General features: G+C 45.1%; 1 protein-coding gene across 1 annotated transcript; it reads right to left on the bottom strand.

The window, feature by feature from the left end:
• Positions 1 to 4,308: 4,308 nt before the first annotated feature.
• On the bottom strand, positions 4,309 to 17,808 carry VIM (vimentin). The gene is made up of 9 exons (XM_083405798.1): positions 16,852 to 17,808; positions 15,379 to 15,439; positions 9,410 to 9,505; positions 9,138 to 9,299; positions 7,354 to 7,479; positions 6,356 to 6,576; positions 6,220 to 6,263; positions 5,644 to 5,726; positions 4,309 to 4,672 (listed from the first exon to the last, which is right to left on the bottom strand). The coding sequence occupies exons 1-9, from the start codon at positions 17,406 to 17,408 to the stop codon at positions 4,634 to 4,636; spliced, it is 1,389 nt and encodes a 462-aa protein (XP_083261924.1). The 5' UTR covers positions 17,409 to 17,808; the 3' UTR covers positions 4,309 to 4,633.
• Between the last annotated feature and the right edge of the window lie 6,805 nt (positions 17,809 to 24,613).

The raw sequence follows: 24,613 nt of genomic DNA, 5'->3' as shown, positions 1-24,613 counted from the left end.
CCTTTAAAAAGAGTCAGTAAAGCTAACTGTCCAATGTATAATAATGGTTAAACAATCCAAGAGCAAAGTGAGGCAAAAGCAATGACGCATCAACAAATAATAAAGAGAAGCCCAGAGAAATAAAAGAGTTTCCACCTGGTACTTAAATAATAACCAAAATCAGCCGCCCCAATCTGGTGGCCTGCAGACATGTTTGGATTACAGCTACTGTCATCCCTGGCCATTGGCCATGCTGAAGGGCATTGCCAAAACACCTGGAGGGCACCAAGTTGGGAAAGCCTGTAGGCATTTCTGAAGTGGGCTACAAAACTAAGAGGAGGCTCGGAACAGGATTTGCTGGGTAGCTCTCTTCTTGCTCTTGAAAACAATAGATCTAGAATCACATCTGGTTTTTTCTTCGGATGGACTTAAAACCTGTTTATCCTCTGCTTTCTTGAGGGGTCCCTGCTGGTGTACCTTCTACCCAGGTGCTGGTCATTTGACAATGCAGAGTGCCAGTAGGTGCTTGCGAGATCATTCACATCCATTTCTCAGCTTTGTCACATTTCTTTTCTCCAGCGATGTGTTTGCATGTGATTTGGCTTCGCAGACACTCCTGTTTGCTCTCCAACCACTGCTTTGGGAAGTGGTGTGCACATGACATCCGCCACAGTTCACATCTATCCTGTTGTTTGTGCGGCAGTCGCATGTGGCAGGCCAGGAGGGCGGCAGGAAGGAGCACAACCAACACACCTTTGCAGGATGAAACAGGCCACAACTTTATTGGGCTTTATGCAACAATGGGTTTGCAATTGTATTAGTGCAAGGATTTTGACTCCATTGCAATCCGTTCTTGCTGCCAAAATGCTATTGCCACTTGGTTAGAAAGTCACTGGAGCTAGCCTAGGATTCCCCTGAGCCAGGGCCATGATGTGAATCATAGAGGGAAAGGCCAAAAAAAGCCCTTTGGAGGGTTGAATTCCCCTTCAACCCTGTCAATCAATGACCCAAGAGTTCAGTGAAGCACAAGCATTGAGGGTGGACTGGCTTTTAATCTCGGGCAGGATGGATATATATTTAGTGTGTGTCTAAAGACAGGATGACTATTTGGGAGGGCTGATAAAATACAGTCAGCACTAGGAATTCTGAAAGGCAGGCTTGAAACAAGAGGCCATGCTCACAGGGAGTGAATAAATACCATCCTAAATGTTAATATAATTTCCATGTGGACACCATATGAGCATTGGTCTTCAAATGCCATATTTTCCTCGCCTACCCCTTTCATATCATATCAATTTATACAAATGAAATATTAATGTGTGGCATTAATGTTAATGCTGCTCAATCAGAAATAATGGCTTTGAAGATAAGAAAAGGTTGCCCGATAAGAGATGCTTAGTAAAACGTAATTGGAGGCTGGTATCTTTTATATAGTCACAGGTGGGATATTTTCAACAACGGCAAAATAGAAAAAGATGGGAGTGTGTTCTCCCAGCTACATTCAATCCAGTCTAGCTTGTTTGTTTAAAATGAATGGGTGTCACCAAGAAAAACAGGGATATAGACATAATTTCAGTGCAGCTTCATTTTCATTGTAAGCACACCTGGAATCTTTTTTTAAAGGGCATAGTAAAAATAAAATGGATTTATAATGTAATGGTTATAATAACTACGGTAAGCAGCAAGACCCAACAACCTTTTGTTCTCACACTGTTCTAAATCACAGTTCTTAAAGAAGAAAAAAATCTGGAAAGGCATTGCATCAACTGCCCACCTGTTCTCAAGCTATCATTAAAAGCTTTCGCTCCATAATAAACAGAGAGAGGTGTATTTATAATTTTTAAAGGCCTGCTCACCCATGCTCTCAAAGGCTGGGGTAAGCCACATGATCACCCAACAAATGATTATATTAATTTACTCTGCTAACACTACCCGAGGCTTGACTTGCGTGAGACGAACTAGCAATTGGCTGTGTGGTCCCTACAGGGCCAAAGTCTGCTGGGAGGGAACAAGGGCCTAAGCCTTGTTCTCTGCCAGTCATGCTGGCACCACAAGCCCACCAGGGAAATAATTTGTGCTATGCAGACAAAGCAGATGTGAGCAAAACAAGCGCTCAGCTGCAAGAGCAAATGAATGGAAGCTAAACCAGCCATGAATACTGGCACGCAAGACACACACACACAGAGAGGTCAATGTGGTATAATGGCAGGAGTGTTGGGACTATGAGCTGGGAGACCAGGGTTCAAACCCCCACCCAGCCATGAAGCTCCATGTATGGCCTTGGACCAGTTCTATCTCACAGGATAGTGATATTTTTTAATTCATGAAGTTTATATACCTCTTGATGGTAGGAAAAAACTTCAAAGCAGTTGTGAGGAGAAAATGAGGCAGGGAGAGCCATACGCATCACCTCAAGCTGCTCCTAAAATAAACCCATTCACATGTCCCTGTTAAATTAGTACATAGAGACAGCAAAAATGGTATGAATGGTTGCCTGCAAGTTTGATCAATTTGAAACTGCACATAACAAGATATATAGGAAGCCTGGCACTACATAAAGGTAAAGGTACCCCTGCCCATACGGGCCAGTCTTGACAGACTCTAGGGTTGTGCACCCATCTCACTCAAGAGGCCGGGGGCCAGCGCTGTCTGGAGACACTTCCGGGTCACGTGGCCAGCGTGACATCGCTGCTCTGGCGAGCCAGAGCTGCACACGGAAACGCCGTTTACCTTCCCGCTAGAAAGCGGTCCCTATTTATCTACTTGCACCCAGGAGTGCTTTCGAACTGCTAGGTTGGCAGGCGCTGGGACCGAACGACGGGAGCGCACCCTGCCGCGGGGATTCGAACCGCCGACCTTTCGATCGGCAAGCCCTAGGCGCTGAGGCTTTTACCCACAGCGCCACCCATGTCCCACTACATATATGTACATAAATATGTGCTCTGTGTTTACTCCAATCAATGAGACAAATGGGGGTGATTTGTGGCACTCTCATATTCCTGAGTCAAATTGTGCTGTTTACTAGACATGGGAAGGCAGGTCAGGGAGCTGCAAGGAGATAAAGAGCCTTACTGGTTTTCACCCCGTACCAATGAGGGCTAAATGAGTGCACCTGAACAGCAACAAAAGCAGTCTATTTTTTTAAAAGACTAGAGAGTAATATGCATCTCATACCCACATTGTGGAACAGGCACCATTCAACAGATGGTTTGTACCATCAGGCACATTCCATGCAGGTTACTATTGCAGCTAGTGATGTCAAAATTGGTGAGGCCATAAACCTCCGCCCCAAGCACTGGCTTATAACCAAATTGACCCTAGTAGCATCAGTGCCTCTTCCCTTCCCCAAAAATTCACCAGAAACAGTGGCAACGGCAAGACCTATTTGCCTTCACAGGCTCTGGAATGCCATGGCATTATTTTAGGCACCTGTGGGAAAAAGTAGCTTGCAGGACACCCAAAATCTGATAGATAATGAATGTTTCTTGGACCACTGCTGTTGCATTTCTAACACAAGGAGTGCAAAAGTCTTGTAGCTACCTTTATTAGGCATCTCCAAAGTCACTGCCGCCAGGTAGGGTTGGGGGCAAGAGAAGATGCTCAGATCAACTTATGGGAAGCACAATAGGGTCTGGTTTTTTTAATGACTTCAGGTGAGTGCCAAAAAGAACTTCACAGCTTTGGGGAAGGAATACCTTACTATTAGTTCAGCCCAGTATAAAAGCTGATCTGAAGGGAGTGTGTGTCTTGGTCACTAGGGGCAACTAGTGGGGGAGCATAGTCCACTTGCAGAGCTTGCATGCAAAAGGCTGCAGAGGTTGTTTCAATCCTATGTCTCTCCTTATATGCTAAGACAGACAAACTGTCTCAAATGCTAGAGAGCCACTGCCAGTCTGTGCAGAGTAAGGGGTGGGGAGCCTGCCACTTTCTAAATGTTTCCAGGGCTGATGAGAGTCGAAAAACATCAGCAATAGCACAAGCTGCCCATCAATACTAGCCTAAATTGACCAGTGGTCTGATGTAGTATGAAGAAGCTTCCTAGGAGAGACACCTTTTTCCTATATTAAAACAAATATCACAATGAGGGTGCTGGAAAAGGAATAGTCATGTGCTTATACCCCAAGGAAAATATATTTATCCCCTCAATAGTGTATAATTACTGTGTAAGAGCTAATCTTGACAGACATCAAGTTTCAAAGAGCAGGTGTAGATGTGTGCGTGCGTGTTTTCCATTAAAAAAAAAAAATCTTGGAAGCATTTCTTGCTGCTACAATGAAAGTAGATCTATGATTGTTGCTAAAAACTTGCTGCAAATTAAGACATGAGAAAGCAATTTCCCAAATGTTTATTGAAGCAGTGAGAGGTTGCTCATCATACTGTGCTGAAAAAGCAGTTTTATTCAATTCAGAAACTTAAAAAAACAACAGTATTGCAGCACAAGATAGTGCTATCTGAACTAGACTCCCTTTTTTTTAAGCTCTTCTAACCCATCAAGAGAGTCAGTTTTGCATGATCTAAGACCTATATCTTCTAGCATAACCACCTTGCGCTCTTGGAAAAAACTGCAGAAAGGCACTTGAAAAGCTGTTTCTCTTTTTTTAGTTTTGCTGGTAAGGGTTCATTTCGGCACAAGGAAGATGTGCTGTTCTCTTCTTCACTCCAGTTCATCATGGTGAGAAGTTTCATTGATAACCTATTAAGACAAGTATCGTAAAGCATTAGAAGGGTATTTAATTGTCAATTGATCTCAGCTCCTAAACCTTTCACAGGGAAGCTTAACTGCCACTTGAAATATTTTCCACTTGAAGCTAGTGACTAGAAATCTTGCACAAACTCTACTATCTGGCTCGCCACATGCTCCACAGATTGTATAGGCAGCAAAAAGGAAGGTGCAACTCAACAGGCTGGTGCAACACTGTGCCCAGCTCCCCTTGCCCTCCCCTCTGATACCTCAAAGCATATGGAGGGACACCAGAAAGTCTTTCCAGCTTCCCACCACCTGCTCAAGATATCTACTTGGGAGCCAAGGGGTGTGTGTGGAGGGGGGAGTTTAAAGCAAGGCAACTCAGCAATTTAGAGACAGCTGGCCTTCTGTCACCACATGCTTAAACCTGCCCAAGACATCCAACAAATGCAGAGCAGTCCTTGGAATTGCTACACCACACAGCATTTGAAGCACAGCATTCAGTGGAAAAATCATTCACATTGTGGAGGTTTTGAACAGAGACAGCAGCCTGACTTAAGGGCTCAGAAACCAGAGCTAGATAGGCGTTTTGATGACTTTTGGATGGAATTCTAGGCTTAACCCAGTATCCTTGTAGAATTGAATCCCGTTCATCCAAGTTTTCATGCCCTGCAACCAGTATCTATCCCTCCCACCGTTCCAATGAAACAATGGCAAACGCAGGATCTAGATCCTTCACAAATTTGGAGGTAGCATCATTTCATTAAGCATCCTGGGCATAAAAGGTTGACCATTTTGACTGTCTTTGTGTGTGTGTACACACACAGCCAGTCCAGAAGAGAGGAAAGGATACCCCCATAATATATTCCAGTATGCTAAAGTAGTATGTTCCACACCCCTAGAAGATATGTTAAACAGCATAAATGTAAATATGTATGTATATATACAGCCCCACAACTGTAATTGCTCGTAGCACTCACTTGTCCATCTCTAGTTTCAACAGTCTTGATAAGAAGTGTTCTCTTGGAGTGGGTGTCTATTGGGATAGACTCAAGGTTTGTTTCTGTAGATAAGAATAGCACAGTTAGAACTCTGTAGAGAATTCTCACTCATGTTAGAAAGATGCCACAGCAATGCTGATCTTAGATCAGTGCTTGGGTAATATTGCTATGCCAAACCAATGAGATATCAGGCCTTTTGAAAGCTCTCTATTTAGGGTACCAACAAAACAATGTTTAAAAAAGCAAATGGCTAAGTCAACCCTAAGTCAGGACCATCCACACCCATCCAATGGCAAAAGGCAGGACGACCCACCACCCAGACCCAGAGAAGGACACTTCAACAATTCTAGTCCCAGATTACACATGTGATACAAGGTGGGCATTGCAACAAGGACTCAAGAGTGCATCAAGGGAAGTCCAGACCCTTTACATACATCAGATGCCAAAATCAAGACCTTCTATTGCCGAGTTAAACTCAATGTCAGTACTATTTACATAAAAATGGTTAATCCACCAAGGACGTCCAGCTACCAGATATAGATGTCACTTGCTTACCTCTCAGGTTCAGGGAAGCAAAAGTCGGAATGGGCATTGTGATTCTGAAAAAAGAAGACAGAAGTCATATTTAGATAAGACAGCTGAGACTGCTTTCAGAAATGCTTGCTCTGGGTTCACCGGATGAATCTAGTACCTGCTCTCTTCTCCCTCCAGCAGTTTCCTGTAAGTGGCAATCTCAATATCAAGAGCCATCTTTACATTCAGCAGGTCTTGGTACTCGCGCAGATGGCGAGCCATTTCTTCCTTCATGTTTTGGATCTCATCCTGGAGTCGGGCAATGTTGTCTTGGTAGTTAGCAGCTTCAAGATTAAAGTTCTCCTCCATCTCACGCATCTGGCGTTCCAGGGATTCATTCTGGAGAGATTTTGCAAAAGCATACACTGAGGCTTCAAGTGATAGCATTCAGTTCATGGGTAAAATGGTGAAATCAATAGGTTGTATCCAAGCAAGTGGACCCGAGTTAATAACGTCTATTAATTTCAATGAGTTTATACTCCAGTAGGATTAAAAGCGGAACAAAACCCAATGGCTCAATTCATCCCTGACCATTAAGAAATGCTGCCCAGGGCTGATTCAAGTAAAAACGTATTTTTTAACCCAGAAACATCTGGAAGACCACATGTCCGCCAGCCCTGGTGTAGACAGTGTTAAGTCAGATTTATATGTTCCCAAGTGTAAACATGGAAGACAGAAGGCTCCTTCACTTGCTACAAGAATGTGCAGAATGGACTCAAGAGTCGTAAGATTAGATTCATTTTACGAGTGCAGAACATTCTGCAAAGACAACAGCTCAGCAGCAGATCACATGCATAACAAGGCTGTACATTCAATCCCTAGAGTCTCCAATTGAAAGAATTTTTAGGGTAGCCTGAGATCTTGGCCTTAGTTTTATCACCAGCTTGAGATCAGAGACAGAGATGAACCACAGGCTCATTTCTATGTCAGGCAGCTTTGTTAGGGCATATGCCAACTTTATTGTTTGAAAGGTCTCTTTTGCAAACATGTAAGATTTAAGTTTAGCTATTCCAAAAGAATGACTGAGAAATGCAGACTTAAACATACTTTTCTTCTTAAAAAACCACCACCACCACCTGCCAAAGCCTTCCCCTCCAAGCGTCATCTTTCACTTACAGTTCCTTTAAGTGCATCCACTTCACAGGTGAGACTCTGAATTTGCCTGCGGTACTCATTCGCTTCTTGTTTGGCCTGGCGCAGGGCATCATTGTTCCGGGAGGCTGCTTCAGACAGATCTGCAAACTAACAACCACACCAAGGTTAACTAGATGAACTTTTTCAAGAGCCCACCTTTTAGCTAAGACACATATTAAGAACTGGGCGAATTAAACTCTGGTACCAAAGGGCATGATTGATGAGCAGAACTCAGCTGATTCACACCTTACAAGCCACTTTGGGTGGACTAGGCCTCTGTGTCATGAAGACTTGCATGATATAACCCTGTCTTTTTTAATGGGCTCATTTCACAATTGCAACGTGACCTCCCGTTATATGTGTCTCTGAGACATTTGTTTACCATGCAGAGAAGTCCCTACAGAATTCCAGCTGCTTTTAACAACATAACCAAACCCATCTGCAGCTTGCCAGATGCTCCTTAGCAACAGGACACAATACTTTTTAAAAAAAAACAAACCAGAATGTTACTGGCCTGCAACTATCCCTTCAAGACACATCAAGGTACAAAGAGACACACGATCCTGTCACAGGATTCTAGTTTTATGGGGAAATCCATATTTTCCCCTGTAGACTAGGGGTTTTTTAACCAAAAAATTAGGTTTAAAATTGGGGCTCGTCTTATACACGGGTAGTGCTCAGGGATGTTTTCTTAATTTTGAGTCCCCCAGAATAGGGGGCATCTTATATACGGAAAAAATACAGTATATTCTTAGAAATACTGAACTTTCAATGCTGCACCTACATTTTCTCAACTTTTACATGTTATTAAGTGCCACTTATCAAGGAACACCAGGAACCACCCTTATTTTAAAAATTGAAAATATGTATTAAATTTAAAATATCCAAAATATAAATTAAGAAAATTTATATAACACTTATTTGACAGAAAATCTCTAAGAGGTTAAAACCCAAGCAACATTTTTTTTACCGAAATATAAATAAAATCAGTGATTCTAACACAGATGTAATGTGTGTGTTTTCATGGCCCACCCTATTCCTGCAACTGTATTCTGTCGTAACTGATTTTAATTCTGAATTTTAAATTGTTGTAACCCACCCTGGGACCTGCTGGTTAAGGGTAGGCAATAAAGAAGAATCATAAGAAGAATTCTAATGCTGATGATAAGAAGCTAAAACTGCGTCCCTGGGCAGACTTGCCAAGTTCATGTGTTCACCCAATTCAGTTCCGACACAGTTTCCGAAGTTGTGTCTTGTGTTACTTGGAGACTATGAGTTGTTTCTTAACTGTTTCTGATATTCTCTTTGGGGCACTGGAAGTTGGGAAGAGAAGAGTGTACACCTTACGTAGCCTGAGCTGAGTGTAGCTTGTAAGTGTCCCTCTCTTAAAACGAGAGTGAAATGCTCTCATTACTAATTATGATTTATTTTTAATGGATTGCTTTTAATGGTCTCATTTTATTAAATATAATTAAGCCACCTCTCAGAATCCTTTTTGTGACAGAAAGCGTGCGACATAAATCTTCTAATGTACACACAAGTTTTATTTTATTTTTTAAAGAAATCTGCAGTATACCGCCATTTTGAGGCAGTGCTTTCTGTAGTATCAAGGCCTACAGTAGATCCCTAATAGTTCCATGACCATCACATTCAGACAACTAAGATTAGCACTTTGCATCCAAAGGACAAAATGTAGAAGTGCTGAACTAAAGTATTTTATTTTATTAAAGAAATCCTCTAACTGTAGCCAAAGGCCATTCGCTTACTTTGGATTTGTACCACTCTTCAGCTTCCTGGAGGTTCTTAGCAGCAACACTTTCGTACTGTTGACGCACATCGCGCAGGGCAGCAGTGAGATCAGGTTTGGCAACATCCACATCGATCTGGATATGTTGTTCCTGGATCTGGGCCTGAAGCTCACGGATTTCCTTCAAGGGAAAAAAAGGATGACATTCCAGAGATTGAACGTTTTTACCAATGCGATTCATTTCCCCCCTAAGGAATCACATTGGAAAGCTGACGGGAGTTCAAAAATTACCTCATCATGGAGCTTCTTCAAGAAGATAATCTCTTCTTGCAGAGATTCAACTTTGCGTTCAAGATCCAGGCGGTTCAAGGAGGCATTGTCAACATCCTGAGGGAGGAACAACAGGGGGAAAGGTGTCAGAAACGTTCATAAGCTAACTGGGAGAATGTTGTAATATGGGGCAAAAATGTCTGCAATGAACAAACTTCTGTCTAAATAAGGAGCGGCTCGATTTCACTTCCTTCCTTCAATAATTGAGGTGGAGGTTTGACATTTCTCCATGGAAAATTGTCTACAGCACAGAATCTGACCAAAGCTCTCCACAGCTATATTTCTTCTGCATACAATTTTCCATTTTGAGAAAGTCATTGTTTCATAACATTAATTAATGATTAACGAAGTCTACTCAAATCTGAAACTGCAATCACTTTTTCTAGGGAGCTATCTTCAGAAAGGCTGCACAGCTTTCAGTCAAAAGAGGGGGGAGTATAAGTCTTATTGGCACCTTCAATTGTTTTCTTAATTAAAAAACATACTATTGTCATGTCATGTCTTAATCATTCCATTACCAGTAATTTCCAATAAATTTTTTGATTATAATATTTTAAGCACACCAAGTGTACTTTATTGAATTCCCTAACTCTAATTCAGTATTTCAGTTCAACTATTTTTGGCTACGGAAAAAACTTTAAAGTTAGTATGACATACTTTTAGTTTGGCTTATGAATACCAGTTTGAAACATGCAGAATCAAATCAATATGGAGTAGCAGAATTTTTCCAGTATTTTTTCTGGAAAGCCAGCATCACTATATCTAGGTGATCTCAACTTAGACTAAACACATTTGACCACCAGAAAAAAAAGTTTAGTTTAGATAGAAGTTGTATGCAGTCTGAGATGAAACGAATGGTGTGGCATGTTTTTGTGTGGTTAAAGTAACCTATTTACACACTAAATTCACTGCAACAGGATCAAAGGCATATAAGTACTTTAGGAACTTTAGGATATTACGTCAGGAAAGTTATTTGAAATATTAATGCACCTGAAACAAGCTACTAAGGAATGTCCACAAACTATCATTCCATTCCATTTAGGACAGCAGGTTTGTTACACAAAAGAAATAGTTGGTGTCATTTAAGACTCCAGGCAAAGGATTAGCTGGGCTGGAGGACGGCAAAATACAGTAGGGCTCAGCCACAACAGAAAGGCAGATAATGTTGTGTTGTGTGTACTTGGCAGTAAGCAAAAGAGATTAGCGCTCATCTCAGAACCTACTTTTGTTTTCTCTGCAACTGTGCAAAGCTGCCAGTTATTTCACACAGGAACTCAGCAATGCCATTTCAGAAATCAGATTTCATGCCTGAAAGCTCACTGCTTATCCCAGACAACTGTGAGCCCACAGCAAGAATTCATATCCTCCTCTCAAGGCACCTGTTGCAAGTATAGCTGAAAAATGAACACGCTCGGTCCACTGAAAGCTAATGCAGATTGTTCTAGATGCACCAGGCTAGTGATTGTGGCCCACTCTCCCCCTCAAAACTTTGAACAACAACACCTTTAGGCAAAGAGTGAAAGAGTGCCATTGCTGGAAGATGTTTTTGGAGTGTCATAAGTGGTCAAGCAAACTGTTATTTATTTTACTGTTAGAAAGGGGAGATGTTCTTGTGCGATTTTCAGTCTCAGGTGCTAAAGCAGGAGTAGTCAATATGCTCCCTTCCAGATGTTGCTGTACTCCCAACTCCCATCAGCCCAATTGTCAGTCCAGTATCATCTGGAGAGTACCACATTGGCTACCCCCATGCTAAAGTAACTTGGCTGGCCAGGGGTATTGCAGATTTTTATTTGAGAGTCTGGGAAAGCAACACAAGCTCAGGCAGCAAAAGTATTAGCCCAGTTGTGGCTAGCACTAAAAAATAAATAAATATCCACATGCAAGTATAACTAGAGTGCACTCTTGCAGCTTGACTTGAGATGACAGTCTGGGCTTGAACTATTGGGGAAGGAGTTCCTTTGAGTCCAATAAGCAACAGGTGCTGGCTCTCAGTGGAACACAATTATGGAGAAAGCAAAGAACTATGAAGGAAACTTAGAAGACAATCATGTAGACTGCAGAGAAGAGCCAGTTTTTGCTCTGGTGTTGCACCTTCAACAACCACATGGTTCACTCTGCCTGTAGAAGAACGCATGTGCTTCTGCAAGCTGGAGCACCACATGCCTGGCACACTGCATGGAGCTCCTTGCACACTGGGCTTTTTTCTACATACAGAGCATGCCATTGTTGGGGCCGGGTGACACAATTTGGGGGAGGGAGAGGTAAAAGCAGAGTCCCACTCTATGTAAATATGCTCTACATACTCAAGTTAACATGTGCAGAAGGCTAAGGGCTCAACGGTATATATACATATAGAGATGCATTGTGGTGAAGCAGGTCACTAGCCAAGAGATGCTAGTTAGGAACAAAGCATTGCTGAGTTGAGGTTTTATGCCTGAAGACAATGGCTGGGGTGGGGAGCCCTGGACGCTTCAGAGGTTGCAAGACCATGACTCCCATCATTGCCTGAACACTGGCTATGCTGGCTGGGGCTGATGGGAGCTGAGGAATCCTACAACAGCTGGAGAGGCCCTTGGTTCCTCACCCATTTTAGAGGAATGCCCTGAGACATTTATGGAATACTAGAGGAATACAAGCTTTGCCCCCCCACCTTCCAGCTTCAGGGATTTAGCATTCTCCTTCCCCATGTTTCAACCAAGGGAGACGCAGCTTATCCTTCCTAAGCTCTTTCCAGCAGGACACCCTCATCTCTTTCAAGTTTCACTTTACAGACTTCAAAGACAGTTTGCTGAAAACACTCATTGTGAGCTGCTATTTCATTCTGAGCCATTAAATTATGGGGAGGGAAGCTTGACACCATACATACACACACACACACACACACACATTTCACAGCCTTAAACCCCTATATTTGGGAGGTCACAATCAAACTTGGGATCCATACTAAATTGAACTTGTAAAGGTATCTGGCAACTTCACTGCTGCACAGAGTTGTAGCAATTAGGCTATTTGGATCTGAGCGCTGGTTCTTCCATGGCCTCCATCTGTCAATCATGCACAGTAAAAACGAGGAAGCAATTCTTGCAGGCAGACCAGCCTGAGTATGTGAAGCTCTTATATCAAGTCAAGATAGCCCAGTGAACTCCAGCAGAGTTGTTTTGGGCCTGCTGCCAAAGAGCTTGTCAATTGACAGTAACCTAGGACCCTTCTGTCTAGGACAAGGCATGACCCAAGTCAAATGTCCCCTAAATGCATGAGCAAAGTATCTTTCATTCTACCTCTCTACAACACTGGTTTCTCTATTCCTTCCCACAAGGTGTCCTAAGCATACCTGGAGTTAGCTAGGAAGGTGGAAGTGGGGAATCAGTCTAGGTGCTTCCAAAAGCTAATGCTTAGCCTAATGTTAAGGATTTTAATGATTTCACCACCCTAAGTAGTTCTGTTCCAAGATCCTGCTTTTTCTCTTTCAAATGCCTAAGCTATACAGTGGTATTGTACCACATGTAACATCTCGCCAGCAAAATGCATGCAGCTTCCTACATGGTAAGTGTTTTACCAGATCAGATACTGTACCCAAAGGTTCACTTCATTGCATCATCTGTGCATGACCATCTCTTATCATATTCTTCCATGTGCTCAAGAATGCTGGAACATCGCCAGTGTGCTTTAGGTTTACAGTTGGCAGAGATAAAAGTAAAAACAGAATAAGCTCCTAAGTGTTGCATCTGCATTATGGGTCTGGGCTAAATAATCCTCAATCAACATTGCAAACACATGAGGAAAGAGGACACAACACCATTGTGCATTGTTCCCTTTATTTATAGCTCCCCCCAGTCACGTGGCTCATGTAGGATAGATCAAGAGTCCCAGCAAAGCAAGGGGAATGGGTCAAGAAGGCTCAGTATTTGGTAATCTTTTTCTACCTGAGTGGAAGTCTTGGAGAATACCCACAAGACAGATGTGGTCCTAGCAATGTGCTATGTTATCCCATAAATCACCCTTCTCGGATTCCCCACACTCAGAGGCAGACAACCATGCAAATGGAACTATCAGGCCACGCACAAAGGTGCTCTGAGCTACACAGAGACTGAAGCTCTCTGCAGTACTAGACATATCCAAAGAGTACCAAGACTCAGTTTAGGGTCACTCTGGGGGCTCACACCAGTAACTGTAGAAGACAACTCTGCAAGCCACATGTCTCATTCATGCTTGTGCACCCAGCTCTCTCGAATTTCACCTTCCTCTTCTTTTACTTGAAAGTCTCAAACCAAATGCACTATCCTGCTTCAACTCTAAAGTAATTCCCACAGGATTCAATGGGCTTACTACAAGGTTGCGTATAGGAGTATGAGCTAAAGAAGTTTCTTCCACAAACTGAGAATCTGGCTCAAAAGGGGGGGGGGGTATAGTCAGCAAAGTTGCCAACATTTTTATTTTAAGTTAATTGAAAAATGCAACTTATTTCATGAATTTTGCCCAAACTCAGACTCTCACTGTCTTATGGAGATGGCTTTACTTAAAAGGATCCGTTTCCATCTGACATTCTCCTTTGAAATAGAGGTTTGAAAATTAGTTATTGTATTAAAAATTGGCACACAGAGAACTTAAGGTAGAAAAGCTTCATTTTTCAAAGCAAAATGGCTAAGGTTTGAAAGGCTCCAAATGTTATTTACTTCAAATGTCCAGTGAACCAGTCTAGTGGGATGGGAAGGAATGCCTGAAGTATTAATTATTACGCAGTCCTAAAGTAACATCCTTGTTGACTTTAGGTCGGTCTTCATGTCAGCAATATAATTAGTGGACAATCTTGTTCAATAATCAGTTAGAAACTGGACCAGCTGAAGTGGCCAATGCTTTAAATTATGGGTTTCTAAATATGCTTGCATCATTACACATCCAGCAAGAATGCAGCCTGCCATAAGCACCCCCAGAACACAAAGGCTCCTATTATTTCAATCTGCTGCCACCACAGTCGCTGTTAATGCCTGCATCGGCATTCCATAGTGAATCCCATAGAAACCATTAATACCTTTCAGCCAAGCGAACAGATGGCTCCCTTTCACCCTTACCAATCTGAAAAACCGATTCCACAGAGCTTCTCTGGGTAACAGGCTAGACGTTGATAAAACAGAAACAATTCTTGGCCCCTGCAAGAGTGCTATGTGCTTGTAAGTGCCTCTGCTAAATTCAAGCACAGCTCAAAAAGCTGGACACAGCTGGTGTTAACATAGTGCCTGAAAGCATGACCAGCAAGTTTTGTTAAAAAGTTTCTCCGCCACAAACTTACTACTTGGCCCATGGCAATATGCTATCCTTTCATCTTCAGCATCTGAATGCAACAATGCTGTTACATGACAATGTGTCTAGATCAAGGTTAGCCAATATTGGTGCCATCTAGATGTTGTTAGACTACAGCTCCCATCAGTCCCAGCCAACATGGCCAATGGTTGGGGGAAATTGGTTTAGGTCAACATCATCATGGTGGCTACCCCAGTATAGATCTTCATAGTTACTAGACATCATGGTTAGATGAAAACTCCAGGAACAGAGGCAGCGTGCATCAGACTATAAGTTGCTGGGGAGCAACAAATGTAGCCAGCTTCCCAGAGAAATCCCATTAGACACTGTGCAAAAGCAGAAAGCTGGTCTAGACTGACCTTTGGGTTTGATTGAGCTGGGCTCTTATGATCTTAACATTTCAATACTGCTAAAAAATGCAGAAATACTGTTTCGTATGAGTCAAAACACAAGGGAAGTGAAAGAACTACTTGAATTTGTACCGAAGAACCAGAACACTCCCATTATCCATTTTCAACCACCAGGTGGCTTTCCGTTCCGCTTTTTTCTTGTAAGCGTTTAAGCACTAGAATTTAACAAACACTTAAAAACTTTAACGGGGTGGGGGTGGGGGGATGTATGAAATTACAAACCTGTCTGAAAGATTGCAGGTTGTTCTCAGCTTCTTCCCTCTGAAGCATCTCATCTTGAAGTCTGGAAAAATTAAAGGACCCATTCAAAGAAATGAAAAAAGCTGACCAAGTGAAGTTCAGATTTGATGGACAGCCAGCCACACCCATGAGGGAAAGAGAAGCAAAAGGGGGAAGAGTGTGGGAGGGGGAGGTCTTCCACACAAAAGCACCCCATGCCTCCATTTGTGTGGCTCCATTTTCATTACAGGGTGACCAGACTTGGAGCAGAACTCTTGCAGAAGCAGCAGCGTTAAATCCACCAATAAACATAAGCCCAGCAAAAAAAGGGGGAAGGCTACCCCACTTATTCAACTAGCTGAGTGGGAGGGAGAGATGACCTACAATTGTGGATTGTTTGCCTAACACATTTTGTTAAAACTGGAGGTTTGCAGCAGCTCCCCAAACCATAAATTCAAACTTAGCCCTGATCTAGACCTTATAATTCTAATACCAACGTGGCAAATTACCAGGCACTTGCAACCATGCAACTTTGGAAAGTACCAGCATAAACTGATTCAACAATGGGCAATCCAATCTATGCAACTTTACACAGAAGTAAGTGTGAGGAATTGCAGGCTAGCACCACAATCCTCTACAAGTTTACTCAGAAGAAATTCCCACCCAGTGCTTCTAGCAAAAAATGCAAATTGAAGCCAAAGTAAAGTCTATTGAACTGGGTGGGGCTAGCAGCCCAATTCTATGCACACTTACATGGGAGTAAACCACACCTCTCAATGTTTATTTGCAAGTAATTCCCCTTTAATGGAATCGCCCTGCTAAAGCATCAGAGTAAAACAAGAATGGAACTTCATCCCTTGTTCTTTGTGCTGCAGAGTGTGAATAACGGGACCCACCACACTGCAGATTCTTAAGACAAAGGCACTTGCCCAGCTGCCTCTTCAGTGCCTCCAGCCAGCGCAGGCTCAGCTGTGGAAAAGTTTTCTGAACTTTTTCACATGACGAGCCCTTCATGCGATTCACAAAGTGAATGTGATCATTCTGAATCAGCCCACGTGACTGAATTCACAAGCTTTCTGAATCAAAGGAATGAATGAACGCTCAGACTTTTATATTTGCTTAGCGCTGATGCGACAACTTCATTCCTAAGGGGAGAGGGATGGATGGAGACAGACAGAACGAGGGCTGTAACCTGAACGAGGAAGTGTTAACCATCCAATCAACCAACAAAATCAATCAATCTGGCTGGCTGAATTCGCACAAATTTGCAGGCTTTTTGAAACGAGAAGCACATTTCCTTTGTTTGCAAAGGATGCGCGCGCGCCCTCACAGACGGAACCACTACTCGGAGAGCAGGAAGTCTGGCAGGGCAAGCCACTACTCAAACCCCAAGTCCCATTGGGGCCAATGTAGTTTACTCAACCAGCCCTCGCCCCAGACCCCCGCCCCGCCCCGTCCAGGGGACCCGCGCCTTACTTTTCCCGCAGGCGCATGATGTCTTCGGCCAAGTTGTCGCGGTCCACCTCCACGCGGGCCTTGTCATTGGTGAGCTGGTCCACCTGCCGGCGCAGTTCGCGCATCTCCTCCTCGTAGAGGTCGCCCAGGCGGGACGTGCCTTTGCCCTTGAGCTGCTCGAGCTCGGCCAGCAGGATCTTGTTCTGCTGCTCGAGGAAGCGCACCTTGTCGATGTAGTTGGCGAAGCGGTCGTTGAGCTCCTGCAGCTCGGCTTTCTCGTTGGTGCGGTTGGCCTTGAACTCCGTGTTGATGGCGTCGGCCAGAGAGAAGTCCACGCCATCGACGCCCAGCATCCGCATCGGCGGCAGGCTGCTCCGCAGGCGCACGGCCTTGGAGGCGTAGAGCCCGCCGCCGCCGGGCGCCGACGACACCAGGCGGACGCTGCTGGGCCGGGCGCTGCCCAGCGAGTAGCGGCTCGACGACGTCACGTAGCGGCTGCTGCTTGAAGCGCTGGGCCGCCCGCCGGCCCCGCCGAACATGCGGCGGTAGGAACTCCGGCTGCTGCTGGTGGTACTCATGGTTGTAATCCCAGAAGAGGAAGGTGGGCAATCCCGGGGAGAGAGCGCGAGAGAGCAGCGCCGTCGAGCAGCGGGAGGAAGAGGCGCGGGAGAGCGGCCGAGCGGGCTCCGCGCGCCTCTTATACGCCAGTCACGCCCTCCTGCCCCTTCCAACAGAAGCCAAGCCCCGCCCCGCGCGGCGACCAACCGCTGCCGACGGGGTCCCCCGGGACGGGCGGGACGGGGCTGGTCCCCCACAATCCCGGCCCATCTCTGGCAGGAAAAGCAGATGCAAAGGCTTTTCCTGCTCAAGGGGAGGGAGGGGGATGATTAATAGGGGAGAAAAGCCACGACGGGGGGGGGGAGGAGGGAGGCGGTGCCCACCCCCCTGGCCTTGCAAACTCCTGATTTGTGGCTGCGCAGGGTGCAGGAGGGAGGAGGGGAGAGAAAAAAGGATGGAAAGGACGGGGGCGGAGAACGCGGGGGGACGACACCGCAACAAGGGGGTGGAGAAATTGGAGGGATCTCAACGAGAAACAGATGTGGGGAGGTTGAAGGCGAGACGTGGAGATCGGAGCCTGTGGAAAGTGGAAGGAACTGGCTGCAGGGTGAACACCATGGGGAGGGGATGGGCAGGACGACCAAGCTAATGGGGGAACCGTCGCGTCCCCTTTTCCTAGCGCAGAGTTTTTGAGAAGTTGGGAAAAGGAATCCGAGGGAGGGAGGTGCTGGGCTGGGTGGCGAAGGAGTTCTCCTTTGCTCTGGGGAGTCCCCGCATGTCGAGGCGCCTCCAGCCCGAGGAGAAGGAGGCTCTTTGCCTCGCGAGCAAAAACCAGCCAGGTTTCCTCGGGACAGGCGCTTGCAGAGACGCAAGAGGCTGCACGCGTCATTATCAATCCCTTCCACATGGCACCAGCCGGGGCCTATCTGAGGCGCCGGGGCCGTTATTTGGCTGGCTGGTTTTTTTCTCTCTCTCTTTTCCTTTAAAAAAGCAAAAACGAAAAACCTTTCGCAGCAGTTGGGCTGCATTTTCTGGTCGATGCTTCTCCTGCACGATTGGAGACGCATCCGTAAAGGGAAGGACATATAAGTTTGCAACTTCCCTTTAAAGCTGTGCGCCAGACTCGGCGCCCACGCAGACTATTTGCCCTGGAGCAAACTTCGCTGAACTCGGTGGGACTTGCTTCTGAGTAACCAGCTGCTAATGGCAAAAATCGGTGCGGGGATCGTGCCCCCCCCCCAAGATGATGGGTGCCTATCTAGTCCAGCCAGTGGGATGATGATGGGAGTGGGCGTGAGCTTTGAAACCTGCAGGAAAGACTACGGTACTTTTCCCGTCATCTCCCAGCCAGCCTAGCCAATGGGAGTTCTTCACAGCAACATCTAGGGAGCCACAGATGTTTTTTCCTGAAAACATACATATTTTTGACATGGATTCTGCTGCACATCTCTGATGGATCTTTCCAAAAGTCCACATAGGGCGGTGTCCTGTTTTCTGTAGCAGCAAACCAGTTGCAGAAGCCTGAAGCAGGGCAAGCACAGCAATAGCTCTCTCCCACTTCTCCTCCCATCAGTTGGCCTACTGTATCTGATCCTAACTATTCTGTATAACCCTTTTCACCCTGAGGTTCACATTCCCATCTGGGAAATCTTTGGAGAGCTGCATGCAGTGGTGAGCGGAGCCAGAGGCAAAAATGGCAGGAGCTTTTGTTCTGTAAGCTTCATGCTCTCTTATCCAAGCAAGCATTATCAGAGTTCAAGGGCACCTTCTAGCCAGGCAAAAACACTCGGTGGGGATTGTGATGCAGGGCTAGTGAAGCATGTGGTCTGGAGAGACAGTCTAGAGAGACTGGGGGGGGGGTGGAATGCAGAGGATTGACAACCACATGTCAGGAGTGCTCTGATGGTGTTTCCTGCTTGGCAGGGGGTTGGACTCGATGGCCCTTGTGGTCCCTTCCAACTCTATGATTCTATTAATGCCCAACATTAGGTCCCTGGGCCTGAGGTGTGCCACTTCTGTGCATAGTCGCCAAGGAATTTGCCCAGTTTGGCCTTCATCTCTACAGCCAAGGGGTGTTTCAGCGCAGTAAGCAGTGAAGAGGTGTATTGACATGCCACATCCTTGGCTGAAGGACAGCAACACAAACTTGGCCCTTGAGATTATAATAACCGTACATAGCTAGCCAGTGGGAAACAAAAGCACAGTGTCTCATGCAGAATTCTTTACTGATAAGTTATGCAGTTGACAAAAGTGGTTCCCCACCCCATGTGCTCCTCTATATTTGTTAAATCTTTAAAGCACCCTGATACGGCTCCTGTTTTCTTTGCAAACTACAATTTAAACTTTTAAAAATAAAATAAAAAGGCAGATGAAAAACATTAAACTTACTACATGTGTTGTTGGGACGCGGGTGGCGCTGTGGGTAAAACCTCAGCGCCTAGGACTTGCCGATAGCATGGTCGGCGGTTCGAATCCCCACGGCGGGGTGCGCTCCCGTTGCTCGGTCCCAGCGCCTGCCAACCTAGCAGTTCGAAAGCACCCCCGGGTACAAGTAGATAAATAGGGACCGCTTACTAGCGGGAAGGTAAACGGCGTTTCCGTGTGCGGCTCTGGCTCGTCAGAGCAGCTTCGTCACACTGGCCACGTGACCCAGAAGTGTCTGCGGACAGCGCTGGCTCCCAGCCTCTAGAGTGAGATGAGCGCACAACCCTAGAGTCTGTCAAGACTGGCCCGTACGGGCAAGGGGTACCTTTACCTTTTACCTTACATGTGTCGTTATTGCTCTTATAATCCATGCTCCTTCGAGGGAGCTCAGGATGGTGCAGTGTTTCTCAAACTTGAGTCTCCTCCTGTTGTTGGACTACAGCTCCTATCATCCCTGACCACTGGTGCTGCTAGCTAGGGATGATGGGAGTTGTAGTCCAGCAGCAGCTGGAGACCCAAGTTTGAGAAACACTGGTAGGGGTTTCTTTTTTTCTTGTGAGGAAGGACAGGGGTGGGGACCTTCTGGCCCAGGAGCCTAATCAGGCCTGTTAGACTTCAGGCTATTTTGCTTAAGCCACACCCACCTGCCCTGCACCTGAAGTCATATACAACACCAAATGAGCAGGCCTTATTAGGCCCAGAGGATCCCCATTACTGGTCTTTTCTGATGACCTCAGTCAAATTCCAGCTGCTTGCAAACATTTGGCACATGAGCTGGTCATCTGCATGCTGCTGCCATGTGTCACATTCAGTCTGAATCAGCTCTGGTCAGGCCACTAAATTTGTAGCTTGTGACTGTCTCTAAAAGGATGAATGCTGAAATTGCTGCTCATGGGAGCTATTGCAAAATGTCAATCCCAGTAATGGCAATGGGAGGGAGCAGGGAGAATTGGACAGAAAGGACAATTAGCTTACACATGTAGAACTTGTTCATAATGCATTGCTAATTCCGGTTCAAATTCATAGCATTTGTGAAATTTCAGCTTATGAATAGCTGAAGGTAAACAACGTATTACATTATCGAGACAGATTAACCTTATTCCTGTGTGTGGACAAAACAACAGCAATTGCAGCAGTGGAGACGACCTTCACATTCCTGCCCTACTGTTCCATAACTCTTATGAAGACCAAGATACAAGCTGACCATGAACATTTTGAAATCCCAATGGTGTTATGAAATTTTCAACACTGAAGCAGCTTTTGACAGGAAGGAAGTGCTCAACCCATTCTCTGCCTGCTAGAATTCATCTTCTCTTCTAAGTGACTCTTCTTATGCTACACTCCCCCACAGGAATCCAGGGGAATCCGGTGGCAATTAGAGAGCACATGCCCCAATCACATTACACAGTGCACAGCCAGAAGCGGGGAACTGGATCTGGGCAATGGATCAGCTGGTTGGCAGCATCAATGAGCTTTATTTGCAAAGGTACAATGGGAAGTCCACTTTAAGAATGCAATTCTTTCTTTAGAGGTGTGTCCTTAACTGCCCCACACCTGATATGACACCATATCAGGGCATGATTTGAGGGAAATTCCCTTGCGGTCCAAATTGCTACCCATGCTGGGCCTAATTAGAGCTGTTGGCTGAAGGATCCCCACCCCTGGTTGCACACTATCTCACACCCTGTACAGAAGTTCACCAAGCCAGTAGAGCCCCATGTTGGGCAAAAGATTCCTGCATTGCAGGGGGTTATGGTCCCTTCCAATTCTTAATGTTCCTTTGGTGTGTACCTCAGCAAAATAAGTGTAAGGGGAAATAGCCCGAAGCACTCAGGACATGTACCCTCTTCAAAAGAAAAGGGCTGCAAAACAAGCTCTTTAGAAGGCAAATTTTAATAGGCATCATGGAAGATTTTCCTCGTGGGGTGAGGAGGCCATTTGTATTATTACATGCAGTAATTAATTTCTAGCTAACAGTTTGCTCTAATTCTCTGCTTGTCTTTAATACTGACTTGGCTCCCACTTGAAAGCTACCTATTCCTTCGCTTTGACAGAAGCTACTTAAGAGATAGCAGAGGCAGCTCATAACCTTATAAGGCCAAATAACCATTTTCATTATGGCTTAATAACTTTTTGGGCTTGTGACACATTTAGCAAACCCCCAGAGTCCATGCCCTACCCAATTCATTACCTAATTGCTTCCGCTGATACTGAATGTTGATCCATAAGCAATGCTGATGCAAAGGTTGACTGTTTCACAGTGCACAGCCTTCGCTCACTCTGTTCCCCAAACCTAGCCAACTTGTTCCCGAACAATTTCTCAGACAAACTTGAGCAATGTTGCTATATGCATGGTGTTCCTATAGGGGCGGCTAGGGCTTTTGGGATTCATGGTCCAAAACAGCTGGAACAGGGAACCTTTGGGCCACCTGATGCTGCTGAACTACAACTCCCATCACCCCTAGCCTTTGGCCATGCTTGTTTGGAGTTGTCATTTAGCAACATCCAGAGGGCCAAACATGCCCTGCACCTAATCTAAAGGGTGCTAGGTTGGCAAAGGCTGGCTTAAGCCTTGCAATTTCCTATCCTACTGGTAATTCAATAGATCAGGAGTGAGGAACCTCTACCCCAGGGGTCAGCAAACTTTTTCAGCAGGGGGCCGGTCCACTGTCCCTCAGATCTTGTGGAGGACCAGACTATATTTTGAAAAATAATAATAATAAACAAATTCCTATGCCCCACAAATAACCCAGAGATGCATTTTAAATAAAAGGACACATTCTACTCATGTAAAAACACACTGATTCCGGGACCATCCACCGGCCGGATTTAGAAGGCGATTGGGTCAGATCCGGCCCCCGGGCCTTAGTTTGCCTACCCATGCTCTAGCCCTTTGGATGTTGTTCAACTCCCATCAGCCTCAAAGACTTGGAAGGGAGCCTGAGAGCCATCTAGTCCAACCCCCTGGAATGCCCCTCATCCAATTTGAAACCATACCAGACCCTACTTAGCTTTGCAAATGTCCTAAGCAGGGTTTTGTTTTGTTTTTTAATTGCCGGTTTGGGATGATGGAAATGGTAGTGCAGGCACATCTTGAAGGATACTCTGCATGGAACTATGAACAAGATGCTCCTGTTTCGGTGCCGAATTTATTTATTTGTTGCATTTATATACATTTATATCCCACCTTTCCTCCAAGTTGCTGACAGTGGCATACATGCTTCCTTTCCCTTTTTCCATGTTATCCTCACAACCACCCTGTGAGGTAGGTTAGGCTGAGAGTGAGTGACTGGCCCAAGGTCACTCTGTGAGCTTCATCAGATTTGAACCTTGGTCTCCCAGGTCTTAGTCCAACACCCTAAGCTACCTCTACACCATGGGGGCTCTCACCGCAAGGCAATTGTTCTAAAAACTGTGGCCTTGGCAGAAGAGAAATGGTGCTGGTTTTAGACGTGACGATAGCAGGGCACCACTTATTAGCAGATGCCCAGTTTAAACTTTTGAGAATTGCGTCACTGAGAATTGCTCCGGTTTCGTCTAAAATCCCCCCCCCCCCCAGAATTGCTTTGTCAATGTGAAGGACTAACTTTTGATTCTAGATGGGACACACAGGAGTATAATAAGGTTGTTTTGCAACTAAATAAAGAGATTTGTTTTAGCCCTCTGGGCTAACTTTATTTTGTTTTATTTGTGTCAGTCAGTCGAGAAAACGAAGCTGACGAGCCTGAATTGAAGGAGTATTGGTAGCGCAAGCCCCATACAGAAGTCCATTCTGTTCTCTCATTCAGTGGGGATCAGAGGTTGCACGGAAAGAAAACGTTGCTGGGCCTAACTGTACTGGCACCCAGGACTGTATTTTGTTGAGCTGTCCAGTTCTTTGAGAGCTCTTTAGTTAAGCCGTCAAGTTTGAGCTATAATCCTTTGTGAGCCTCCCAAAACTCCTGGTACAGGCAAAAGAAAAAGAAATCCCTACAACGATCCTCTGCAAAGAAAAAAAGGATGAGGGCAAGGCTGTTCAAGCACTTAATGAACAGGCTCTCCTCTCAGGCCAAATATCTTCTGAACTGGTAAGTGCTCATGTCTGTGATTCAGTACAACAGCCGACTATCTTGCAACCGTTAGAAACAAACTAGCAGCCAGAGTTAGTCAGACTTAACGTTAGTCATGATTTCTGTGAGACTAATCTAAGTATGACTAGGCCAGGATTCAACCCTATTTCTGCAGTATAGGTTTCCCAAATCAAGGAAACAGACAGTTGTGTGTAGCCTAGCAACCATTCCGATGTGCTCGATCCTTCTGAGGTAACTCAAGCGCTACTTGGTTTGTGGTCATGCCTATTTCCCCCCTTGTGTAGGCCTGTAGAATGAGGCAAACCTCTGCATATTTCTCCTCATGTTGCACGGTTTTGTTCGGTTCACCCTCAGTAAAGTACTACCAGTTTCTTTTCTGTCTGTTTTATTTCTGTCACTCTGTTAACATACCCAATCTGTGGATGTCCACTGTTCTTCCAGCTTAGATATGGCAGCTTAGATATAGCAAATAACATACTCTCTAACATTTCTCCAACAAAATAGGAAAGTCCCATTCCATAATGATAATTTTACTCTTTCTATCCCACACATCTTACTGGGTTTCCCCAGCCGCTCTGGGCAGCTTCCAACATATATAAAAACTGAATAAAGCATCAAACATTTTTTTAAAAACCCCTTCTCTATACAGGTTTGCCTTCAGATGGCTTGAGGGTCGGATAACTCCATACCCTCCAACATTTCTCCAGTGAAAATAGGGACATCCTAAGGAA

The sequence above is a fragment of the Podarcis tiliguerta genome, assembly GCF_965153285.1.
Source record: "Podarcis tiliguerta genome assembly, chromosome: 12".
Classification (NCBI taxonomy): Eukaryota; Metazoa; Chordata; class Lepidosauria; order Squamata; family Lacertidae; genus Podarcis; species Podarcis tiliguerta.
The sequence above is the reverse complement of the archived record's forward strand: the minus strand, read 5'-3'. Positions and strand labels throughout refer to the sequence as shown.